We start from the raw sequence: 12,541 nt of genomic DNA, 5'->3' as shown, positions 1-12,541 counted from the left end.
GCAAGCATTCTTGCAAACCCTTATGCCGATGATAACGTGTAAGGCGCGCAGTATGAAATGTTAAAATGCTGGTGACGCATGTCTGCTAGCATAATTTTGCATGCGTATATACTGTGAAAGGGTAATATTATTATTAATAATATAATATTATTAATTAAAAAATAATATTATAATATAATAAAATAAAAACAACTCCAGCCGCGTTCGAATTAGATGTCTATTACTATTGTTTTCTAAGCCTATATATATATATGTACTTATCCATGTTAAATCGCGTCTCCATGCCTTGCTTCAGAACTTTAACGCCGCAACGTTTCCTGATAAAAATCGTAGTTTAGTGTTTAGCTTTAGGCATAACGAAGCCACGTGATGGCTTCTTTCGCGTTGGTCCGTTGTAAGTTTGCCATTGTGCTCTTTAGTTCATAATACCATTAGAATTACTAATTACGATCTTAACTTGGCTATTCTAATGTTTTGATGCTGTTGTCGAGGCACAGGGCAGCAGTTACATTGTTTTCTTCTACCAAAATCGGTTAAACTTCACCTATTTGTTATTGAAGTCACTTCAAGTCGATTCAGAGATATGATAAATGACGCCTCTCTAACGTGTTACCTAATAGAACATTGCAAATGGAGCTTTGCATAACATTGAAGACGTTAGCTGTACGCAGACAACTGTCAATATTCCCTGCGGGCCAATCGCCTTTGCTTCTCCCACTAGTCGTCTTTGATCGAGTGACGCTCTCACCCCCGTATCTCTGACTACCCTCACCATACGCGCTACGGCAAAACAGCTCGTGTAGATAATCCAGATACCGTGAGTGGCGGTAGAGGCAATGCGCTAGACGATATGACTGCGTCGTCAATGAAGATGGATCAAGAAGGTCGACAAGTGCCAACCCAAAGTAGTGCGCTGTAGAGGAAAGAGGAACAGCAGCATCGGCCAGTACACAATTGGTTTTCTACCAATTGTTGCCGGTACTTGCTGGATTGAAAACCGTCCTTCGTGAAACGTCTTGCCTTCTGCCGGCTCCAGTGCTGAGGGTAAACATACGACAGCACAAGCGCAAGGGGATCATAAATTGTACTGATTTACCTGAATCGCCGAGGATTGTTGCTGGAGTTTTAACGAAAAACGCTCCGCTAACAGAAAGCTCTTGTTTCTAGCGTACGCGTACTATATTCACGCGCGTGGATACGCATCCGCTACCGAGTGCGTTAAGGCGAAATCTGACATAGAACAAAGTGAACCTGAACCTGTTGACGAGCTCGAATGTTGTTCCCATTGCGTCGAATCTTGTATCGTGCGACGAGATGGACGACGCCTGGGGGAAAGCAAATCAATAGTGGAATTCGAGTTAAAATCGAATACAGACGCTCAAAACTACTATGTGCTGAGTGTCCATTAACTATCAGTTGTTCCGTAAGCAACTCGAATTGATAGAATTATGTAACTTCGTACAGCATTCGAAAGTGTGATGTTATCCCGGAGGGCGTATGTCATATAGACATCAAGAACGAAGTAACCCCAGCATATCAGGATGCTGTTCCTACTAGTAAGTTTACCATTTTTACGCTCAGAGAACTATATTGATATCAGTAGACTCCACAGGGTATACTCGTAAGCAGTCCAGCCACTGCTGTAGCATTGCGAACTGTGAGCCTGATTTTGAGTTGAACATCTTCAAATGACTGGGAGTTCTGGGAAATGACTGGGAAGATTATTTTTCATCGTAGTAATTCTGAAGCAATATCGAAACAATGGAGCAGCGATTAAGCCTTGACAATAGAACGGGAGGCAAGGGTCAGCAGCGGTGCCGTCGCTTGCACGGATCCGATCTAGTCGGTTACATGATAGCATATTTTTTGTCGAGGGCCATGTCATATTCTATTAAACAACGTTGTGTGGCCACCTATTATCCAGGTGTCCTCTCGTAGATCGATCCGAACAGCTGCTTTGCTTTCAATTTACTGGCACTATAACAGTATGTATAAGACGGCACTAGCAGTTTGCGTGAACACATCTCTTTACGCATATGCGTATTGTCGCCGACTGTTGTTGAATTGCTTATGAACGTGGTACAAAGGCATCGCTCTGTTCTGTCGGCCATTGCGAACGCATTGGCTGGTTGATTTTCCATTCGAATTCCAAATTGAATTAGCGGTATTCACATCAAGATTGATTGGAGGCCGAACTCAAGCTAGTAGTGAAACGAAGAGTGCGACCCGTACCGAATTTTATAGATTGAATAGTACTTTACATAGCAAGTCTAGTGAGGCTCACCTCAAGCGGCCGTGTTTTCCGACTGAACCAGTCCGAGGATGTTGTCGGCAATTCTAAACGTACTAATCATCACAACTTTCGCCCTGTTTGTTTTCATTGCGCTCAGATAGACTAAGGGATGCTTGGGCTGGGTGCCTCCATCACCAAGCCCAGTATTTCACTTTCTTGAACGACCTTTGACGTTTACTGGTTTTATCAAATAGAACAGCTCAGAAAATTTATCGCCCTATGACTGTTAGATTAATGATCCATTCCATGAGAAGATGTTCGCTCCTTCGGCTAAACACGGGCTCAATAATTATTTCAACTTGCTTCTAGACAACAAAATACTACCATCAGAGAAATCATGGTGCACTATTTCTTCCTCTGTAAAAACGTAATCCATTCGTTAACTTAACGAGAGATATCGGGTGGGTACGAATCTAAAAGTGCGAACTGTCTTCTCTCCCATACAAACTGTAGTAATGTTATGATCTAATACAAATAGCAAAATTTTATCGACCTACTGATAATATTCGTTATATCTAATGTTTATTTTCAGTTTCGCATCATCATGTTTTTGTTGAACTGGTTCAGAAGTTTAGTTGGCAGGCCGGCCCGCTTCGTAATCGTCAACTCCGTCATGTTTACAACGCTATCTTCGCTTTTCTTCATTCTCAGTTTCACCGGATACCTAGCGGCCTATTGGGCCCTCATACCGAGGGTTCAGATCGAACGCGATGTACACTTCAAGTATGCGTACGTGTGACAACTTTCTCTGTCGTATTCTACCGCTATTGTTTTTGTCTTTGTGTCCATGTCCGAGGTGCTGTTACGACTTCTGCGACGCCACTGCCGACGCGCTTAATGTACCCCCTCCGTTCGATTTCGCTGCCGACGCGCCTAATGCACGCCCTCCGTTCGATTTCGCTGCCGAGAAAATACTGGCAACTAATTTTTTTTTTAATGAGTGAATATTCGGAATGTAAAACGTCATGCTTTCCACCAGCTATCATATCTAAATAGAAAAGTAACTTTGAGTATACTGTAAATAGATAAGCATGAAACGCTACTACGCGCATCCTCTAATTGTGAGCATGCGTTCACGGCAATTAGAAGGTGTATATGGTCACAACATGGAAATTGTTTAACATCTCAAGTATATTAAATGACACTTTTATGTTAACGAATTGCATAATAGCATATATACTGTATGGCATTATTGAGGAGGAATTAGGTGAGCCTTAGAAGCCGCTGTCTCCTTCATTTTCCTGCTGTTCTAGCACTTTGTCCAGAGATGTGTGTCATGGAGTTATAGGCTCTGCTCCGTTGTTTCAAAATGCTGACTACATTTAAGGATTGCGGCGAAGTTACTGACACGTTATGTTCAAGCGGCACTCTCATCATCGCAATCATCGCTGGCTGACCGTTTATCACATGGACCACGTTTCTTGAAAAGTCTTGGGTAGGCGCAGATCATTGGTTGAATAGAAAAGATGGTCTTATCGCTGGCATAGAAGTATAGATCCAGTTGGACGGGACAAGATGAGATCTCCACATTTTTTTAAGACGCTACCATATTGCGCTCTTACAATTTTTTGCCTTGTTTAGGTGAGCGACGAACATGACATGCGTTGTCGCTATCCTTTAAGAAGCTGGCAAAACCACTCAGTATTTGCATGGCTCATTACTTCCCCTGTATGCCATCGCTTCATCGGTAGTACCTATGGGCGATGATACCCAAGAAAACACAAAGATTGTAGACGACAATTTAGTCGGCTCGTATCCACCAGCATGAAGCTCCAATGTACCATGAAGTTTGGCAAATTGCCTAATGAGCTTTAACCTTTGTAGATTTGTCGATGCAAAAATAACTAACAGTTCGAATGGCTAAAGTGCACAGGTTTTACATAAGTAGTAACTGCCCTTGTTTATCTATAGTGTAATCAACGATTAGCTGATAGAGGATTATTTCGATGTTATTATTAAAAATTATGTAAATTGTTGTACTACGGAACATTTACTTATATTTTACATCGTTGAGTAGTTCATTGATATTCACTTAATCGTATCTAAATTTAATTAGCGTCATTTATTTACGAAATTATTATTGCATATACGTCATTAAGTATGAACCGAAATTTAAAAACCTTTGTGAAGTTCATTTAGCATGTAACGAATCGATCGGAAATGATTAAGCAAAAGCTAAATAAAGTAAACCAGCCCTATTAGGTAATGCATAGTGTTACGGGTCGACTTTTTAACTGTCAGAGATAAGAACACAGGTCAGGTAAGTAGTCTGCAGCCGTCATTTTTATTATTATTATTGTACCAAACGTTCATTAGCCTTCCGACATCCTTTCACTTTCTGCGTTTTCTATTTCGCAGTGTCTTATGTGAAGTTTGTAATACCGTGGAAACGGAAACAGGATATGTTCGCTTCCATGAGAATTCTTATTAGTTTCTGGTTTGTTCTAGTATGCGTCCGTGTAAAATCACAGATCAGTGTCAACATCCCGTCGCCGAAGTTTGGCTCGGAGACGATCCCGCTCATTTTCTACCGGCGCTTTCACCGGGTACCGAGTACCGGATAGAGCTAAATCTCGAACTTCCTGAGTCCGAAACAAACTTCGACGTGGGGATGTTCATGGCTTCAGTTGAAATGCGAGCGCCAAACGGACAGATATTAAAGGCGGCCCAGCGATCCGGAGTTCTCGTTTACCGAAGCCTGGTGTTGAGGTTGGTCTTTTCGTTAGAAGCCAGTAGTCATCGCTTTAGATCGCGTGTCCATTTCATAGATACTTTCGGTTAGTGCGGAGCAACTGGTTAGTGTACGGGGAGTGAACCATTTTAGCAATGCCGCATCCATTCCGTCTATGCAACCTGACTTTTTTATTGCACTAACCGAAATTCGAAGATGAGTCAGTCAATCAATAATGAAATAATAACTTGACCTCAAATGCCTATATGAGATATATTTCACTATATGGATTCAAGGATCTGTTACTGTGTTTTATCTATAGTATAAATGCGTCCTTCAGAAACCGAACCTTGACAAGTGTTCATATTCTGTTTCAGAATGTTGCACACGATAGTGGCGCTTCCGTCGCTGTTGTTGGGTGAGGGTAAAGAAAAACAACTTGTGCGACTGCCGATGTTTGATTCGTTCGTTGATCTTCCTCGTGGCAATAACGACTTCGCGGCAGTTGCCTACATCGAACTGCATTCCACCAATATCCAAATCTACTCGGCCAAACTTCGCATCTATGCGGACTTCGGCGGTTTGCGGTCAGTTCGACTGGGGTCAAAATGTAGTCTGGGCTTAATATAGCACTCAGACGGGAAGAGAACGAGGGTGTGGGGAACGTAAATGAGAGGCATGGAAAAGAGGAAACATTTCGCGAAGTCAGTTTCACGGGTCAAGCCGCTGAGCTTCACGCTAGTTTATACTATTAATAGTGGACAATTGTATCTGTATGCATAATAATAATCATCCTCACAAAGATTATCACCGTCATAATTCTCAAATTACATTGTCACGTGAAACAGTCAGTTACTTGATTTTTTCGCAGCTACCTGATGTACCGGTGGCCGTTAACGTGTGCTGCGACTGGATGCATGGCGAACTTCGTTGCCTTATGGGTAGCCACTGCTCTCTTCTGGATACGTAATCGGCTTTTCAGCGTGATCAGTTTTGTCGCCAGGAGCGCAGCAATAAATAGAGCGGCCATGAAACGCAAAGCTGACTCAGTTATTTCCGCAGAGAAGAACGGAGCTGAAAGACAAACGCTTGCTGACGGCAAAACCACCACACAACTATCTGACGGGGGTAACTTTTCCAAACATTTAAAATTTGTTTTTCACACCAGCATCTACCTATTTATTAAGTCAGTTGTAAGCAAACGGTTTCTAAGATTATTTATAAAAATATTCATACTTTTCGTAGTGGGGCTTTTGTAAATCCATTCGATAGGGATTGACTGAAATAGATCATTTTGGTTAAATTGTTAGTCATTTTTTTAATTGCTTAGATCACCATTCACGAGTTAGCTCAAAGATGGTGTAATTCGACCTAATTTGCAAATTTCTACTCTGTCTGTTGCACCTTATTAGTAGATGAAGTCGACAAGGAATTGCCTAAGCTTGCAAACATCGTCAGGAAAATTGCCTCTCTTGTACCTTTCGTAGGAAAACTACAACCTTATGCTGCCATCCTGGTTGACACAGGCCTTCGTTGGAGTCCTGTTCCTATACCGGGTAAGGTAGCTTCAATAGCCAAGCAAGTTGTCGGAATTCAGAAAGACAAGGAAGCATAATACGTAGCGGATACTTTTTCCAACCAATTGTGGTTTATTAGCAAGTGTTCATAATAGTAAATGCTACTATCGCAGGCTCCGGATAGCCTCAAGTGAAGCCCTTCTACACAGGGCTTTTCGGCATAAAAATTAGAAATTACAAGAAAAGTTTTAAAAATACAGATTTCTATTAGCAAAGAAAAGAGTTCACGATAGCAATTACCGGCGATTCCAGTCAAAACGCTTCTAGTACAATTACTAACTGTACATGCAGAAATTTCGAGTTGTATCGATGCGCCATCTAAAAATATCGCATAGTTCTTACGAATCGATGACCTTTTGATAAAATCACAATAATTCATATATAGACAGACTAAGCTATGCGGCGGACAAGTATAAATTTCTGGTAATGCCTCGTAACATATGATAAACGAATTTCTGACACTGACTTATACTAACAGTAAAAAATTGTATATATGTTTAGAAATAGTAGGCATGATGTGTGTATATATATTATATATATGTTATGTAGAATCAACAGGCGACTATAGAACGCATGAAGTTCCTTGATCTACAAGGTTTTGCAAACAATTGTAAGTGGCTGCTGTATGATGAATCAGTTCTAATGAGATGCTGATAATATCGCCTGTTTTTAAGCTATCGCAACTAACTGTTAGCATAGAGTAAATAACAATAAGTATTTTAACTGGAATGTACTCAAGTATATACAATTCCGTTTAGCGATCCGTTATTATTATATTAGCTGGAGTATTTACGAATTTTACTTTAAAGGGACTAGGGTAAAGTTTGGTGCGTTCGTGCATGGAATCATGCTTATATATAACAAGATCGATATATGTAACATGATTTAGGTGAACGTATATGCAGTCGAAGAGATGCTTATGAACGAGAAAAATTACTACAGTACCAACATAACATTACTTTGCCCCCTAATTTAGTTGCAAACAATAAAGTTTTGTACTCAACTGTGTACAATTGTCGAAATCTACAATTTCGACATTTAATAGACATAGTTTAAAACCAACAGCAAAAGTTGAGGCTTAAGCAATTCATCGTCGACCTTTTAGGTCTATGCCAATCGAAGGGTTCGGAAGTCAGTCTAAATAAGCAACCATTCATTGTTGCGTATTGTCCCCGCTTTTTACATCAAAATGCTTCGATATATTTTCCTTAGATACTAATGTTCTGGAAGAACCACGACCTAACAACGATTACGTTGATATGTAAAAGGAAAGAAGAGATTCTGTTCAATAATAAACATTTTATCATTATCGGTTCGCTTGAATCCTAACAACTGTGGGGTTGAGTATATAGAGCTGAAGGGAAAGTCAAAAAGTAGAACTGAAGGAAGCATACATACATATATATATATATATAAAATGTAAAATGAAATTTATCGTATAGATACGCCATATGTTATTAATAGTGCCATATGTCTAGTCAAGCACTTATGAATAACAAAAATTTGAAGCATACTATACTACAAAACTATTCAAATAAATGGAATTATATCATATATGGGAAATCGAGGCAACGATATGGGAAAAGTATCAAGAAATCATTAGGCCTAGCGCTCTGTTACAATAGCAAGTAAGGAAATATGGCTAGTAAGAAACGAGGAAACTGGTCGCCGGAAACACGAATGGCCCTAGACAAACGTAAATTTGCACCACTAGTGAGCATTCACTTCGATTTCGGCAGCTTAGCTTACAATGCAGCTAACAATGTGTTTTGTTTACTCTGAAGATTTTGTTTTCAAGTTTCCTGCATGACATGATGTGTCATAAAAAAACGCAGCCCACAAACTGAACAATGGGCGCCCATTGTTATATTCCAACAATACTGAAGCTAATTATGTAGAAGCCATCATCCAGAGGATATGGCCCGAAAAGTGAGGTGAATCTACCGTCGACTTTTGCGACAGCTGCTTGACATAGCAGCCTCATTATGCAATGACGGTAGTGACCCTTTTACCCTGTAATTTTAATAATTGAAAAAAACTTCCTTGTTTTTCTTCTATTTTTACGAAAAAGTGTTGTCCACGTTGAGGGCCACTTTTCTTTTCCACTGTTTCGTCGAAACAGTTTTTTTTTAGTATAAATAAAAATTAGTGTCCTCAAAGATTTATACAATATATTATAAATTTTGGCTAGGATAATTCTTTCCACAGATAACCATTTTGAGGATCACCCGTGAATACATTTCAAAAATGTGAAAATAATCGAAATCTCAGTATAAGTAACCGTCTAGAAACGATTATCGAACCGCCAAGTTATTAAGAGGGATTTGGAAATTCGTGTTAGTGTGGCCAATGGCTGAAACAGCTAGGCCTCAGATTAGGGAAAAGCTAGTTCAAGTTCCGCCGAGGTCAAAACAAAAAAAAAGACATCTAAACGTCATTATGAATTCTACTACGCGATTAATTTCGTATAAACACAAAATCAATTGACGCCTCAACGATCCTTTTCATTTTAATCGCCTTGGACAAGTAAAATTAATATGAACCTGACAACTGCACCGTGAGTAATATTTTTTTTTATCAAATGCTATCGCGATTCTATCGGGTGGCCAGAGTCAATGCAGATCTCGGCGCTCGTTGTTGTGCTCCGCGCTAGTTATATTTTATGCTTAGTAATTTGAAAAAGTACATTGTTTGCCGAAATTTTCTTCTTTGCACTCCGATATAACAGACATAGCCATCTAATGTTATTTTGACTCGTTGAGTATGAAACATTGATATAGGTATCTATGAGACAATAGACTTTAGAAAGTTTATTTAAGAGGTGTCTTGTAAAAAGAAAAGATTTGATTTCTTGTTGATCTTATGATATGAGATAACATTATGTTTACTATGAAACTGGGTGAGTTATGGGATTCGAAACGATAGGAGTAGGTATTATTATGAATTCGTGTATAATAATATAGTATAAATTCACAGATCCATATCAAGCAAATACCTAGATCAACGTCATTTGAGCTGATTTTTTAACGAACTTTATCACTCACGTAAGGCTATCCTAAACACAAAAGAACAGTTTAGTGTTTGAATTGCTGAAATATCGTAAATCGACGGACTTCAGCTTAAAATTATCGGAAGTTCTATCATCGTAATCACAAGTTAGCTATTAATCTATTCCAATAACTCTATATGAATAAGGAACATTAGTATTATAAATAAAATAGAACGAATGTCTGTTTTTGAAAGCTTTGTTTCATGCAAAATATAACACCGAATTAGATTCGGTTTAAATGTAAAAGAAAATTTTATGCAATGAGTGCCTACACACGAGTGTTCCTGTAAACGTGGGATTGATACTAGTAAGTGCCGTTTCCCTATTCGCAATTTTAACCCCCGCATTCGGTGCGTTCATTAGACATGATTTCTAAAACCTTTACACAGGCTCATGCCCGCTTCTCTCACTTACAATCCTAATATAATTTCTCACAATATTTTGCAACATTGACAATGTGTATTCCTCCATACTAGATCGTTATTTGCCCCTCATCTACATGTGGATAAGGTGATGCTATCGTTGAAAGGTGCGGGAAGTCACCGAACAATAACAATAAATGTTGTACATGGCGAACCCCTCTATTGGGATTTGGAGCACGAATTTCCCTTGTAAACAAGAGGAAAACATCTAGTTGTAACATTTAACATTAGCGCTTTGTTGAGAATTTACGGATCAAATATCTGTCATATTTGCAATGTTGGTACATTGTTCAAGGGTAGCCTAAAAGCTATCTGGAATCAGTAACAATAATCAATGGTACCTGTTGCAATGTTACGAAGCAAAAAAGAAAGTCACAACGGAGTGCTATTATGTGTAGTTAATCGGCAATAGAATCCGGCAGGTGAAATGTCATATGGTCTGTGTACCACAGCACAATTTTTTTACGGATGAGTGAAGTGAATATGATAATTCAAAATTATAATTATTATAACTGGAAAATAAAGTTCATTCTGTGTGTGGATCACCTGCTGTAACTGTCAAGTGTGAAGAAACTGCGTAAGAAAATTATTTCTTTTATATGCTTTTAAAGATATAAATTTTCTAACAATAAAGTAAGCAGGCACTTATTAAAGAAATATTCACTGGTCTCGATGAACCTCCGGCGTTAATGGCGGGGCCCAATGAAGGTTCACTCTGATGTATATACATATATATATATATATATATATCGTGCTTCCGCTCCAACGATGGGCATCGAAAGAAGTGACAAAAGTGCTTACGTTCAAAACAAACAGCACTGTGCTCTGAAGAAGAAATTATGTGAAAGACGAGAGTGTTCCGCGTAACTTCCAATGTATAAATTACAAACGACAAAGCAATACCAAAATTTCTAGTTGCATTACAAGATAGGTTCATTTAGCATTTAAAAAAGTCCTTAAGGCAGGTTTAGCACTTTTTATGGATATATACGAAACGACTGAAAAAAATATATATTTTAGGTACCTCGTGGCATAAAAAAGAAAATTGAACCCAAACTAGAAACATCGGACTTTTTCGTACTTCAAACGGCATAAAGCTGTCTGTTGAACTGTTGATGTTTAAACGTCTGGTTACGGTCATGGCAGTCTTGTTCAGTGTTTCAGTAATCTTCTATTTGTATTTTTTAATATATACATATATACACTTATTAATTTATGTAATATTATACTTATTAATATTATAAAGTTATTTCACGACTAAAAGGTGCATATTTCACATCGAAATTTTCAGCAGGAAAGCGACAAAACCACGGTTGGGCCATTCTTTTCGGATAACATGTCTTGATTATAAGTAGGACAAATTTTTTCGATCGGCCGGATGAAACTTTTCGTAGAAATTGAATTGATCTTCAGGGTACTAAATCTGAATGGAGGCATTCAAACGATTCCATCGTATCTACTACTGTCAAATGTTAGCTTTCAAAGGTCACCAGCGTCGTATTGTCTGCGACATGTAACTTGAAACATGAAACTAGCTAAAAAAGCATCAATGCATCTTCGTTTTTTTTACATCAAACAATATGCATTATATTTTATAGGTGTTTTTTTAGGACCAAGGGACGACCGCGGCTTATAACACCGTGAAAAGAACTATTGAGTGGCTGTTATCGTATGAAAACCCAACTCTGATGTGATGTTTAGAGTGATTTAGACTATCGATGCTTCATACAAATTGATAAGTACTAAAAAATGTCTTTTTGTATATACATACGTGTATAGACATACATGTAAAAATATTTAAATAATTTCGAACAGGGTAATTAACAAACGCCAATATCTCAATTTTCTTAGAGAAGCTAGAATAGTAAACGAATTTGTTTAGTAACGAACGGCTTTCGCTTCAAGTGTTCCTGTATAGGAGAGTCAAATTATAGAGGCCAAAATTTGCTAACTTAACCAATCGAAAATAAGCGTTGTTATGGATCAGAAACAAAAGATTTCATCGATTTCGAGAAAATCTCAAGATCAGTATGTCGTTGGGTCATCTAGCTCCACCAGGTAGCATTGCGTGGACCAGAAATGGGAATATATGGGCCATTATTGAGCTGGTATGATAAAGTTGGTTATTTATCAAAGTTAAAAGCTCTTTATAGGAAGGGCTGTGATTTTACCCAGAATAGACGATACTTATTTTATAGTTATAGTTATTTACTGCTAGGTAGGTCGCAGAATATGATTTGTCTATAGGTGAACACGAAAGTTCTACTCTGTTGTGTAAAACTTGTTTTGAATGGCTCAGGTACTACCAGTTGCAATTAATTCAAAAAGTGAAGTAAAACAGTTTCCAAAGTTCGGACTGAAATCTGTGTAACTATCATGCTCAAACATGACTGTGGTATGAACAATCGTCCACGCTCATAACTATCCGCAGTGTCGTCCTACTTTTAGGAAGTTTGGGTTGCTATCTTCCTAGAGTCCCACAGATGACTGTCAAGTGGAATAGGTGAGTGCGTCTACTGATAAAGCTAA

The 12,541-nt window shown here is 38.6% G+C and overlaps 1 protein-coding gene across 4 annotated transcripts; it reads left to right on the top strand.

Moving 5' to 3' along the window:
• Positions 1–794: 794 nt before the first annotated feature.
• On the top strand, positions 795–7,850 carry Seipin (lipid droplet biogenesis associated protein seipin). Of its 4 annotated transcripts, none has more exons than XM_022788868.2 (6): positions 795–1,556; positions 2,826–3,022; positions 4,742–5,002; positions 5,342–5,551; positions 5,836–6,092; positions 6,377–7,850. In XM_022788868.2, exons 1-6 carry the CDS (start codon positions 1,542–1,544, stop codon positions 6,577–6,579), a joined length of 1,143 nt encoding a protein of 380 aa, XP_022644603.1. In that variant the 5' UTR covers positions 795–1,541; the 3' UTR covers positions 6,580–7,850. The 4 variants fall into 4 exon arrangements, with proteins under 4 accessions (XP_022644603.1, XP_086848523.1, XP_086848529.1 ...); XM_086992397.1 differs by lacking the exon at positions 795–1,556 and adding an exon at positions 2,105–2,343 and having other exon boundaries at positions 6,380–7,850; XM_086992403.1 differs by lacking the exon at positions 795–1,556 and adding an exon at positions 2,109–2,343 and having other exon boundaries at positions 2,826–3,016.
• The last annotated feature ends 4,691 nt before the right edge of the window (positions 7,851–12,541 follow it).

Source organism: Varroa destructor, unplaced genomic scaffold (genome assembly GCF_002443255.2).
Source record: "Varroa destructor unplaced genomic scaffold, Vdes_3.0 BEIS01000001.1, whole genome shotgun sequence".
Lineage (NCBI taxonomy): Eukaryota > Metazoa > Arthropoda > Arachnida > Mesostigmata > Varroidae > Varroa > Varroa destructor.
The sequence above is the reverse complement of the archived record's forward strand: the minus strand, read 5'-3'. Positions and strand labels throughout refer to the sequence as shown.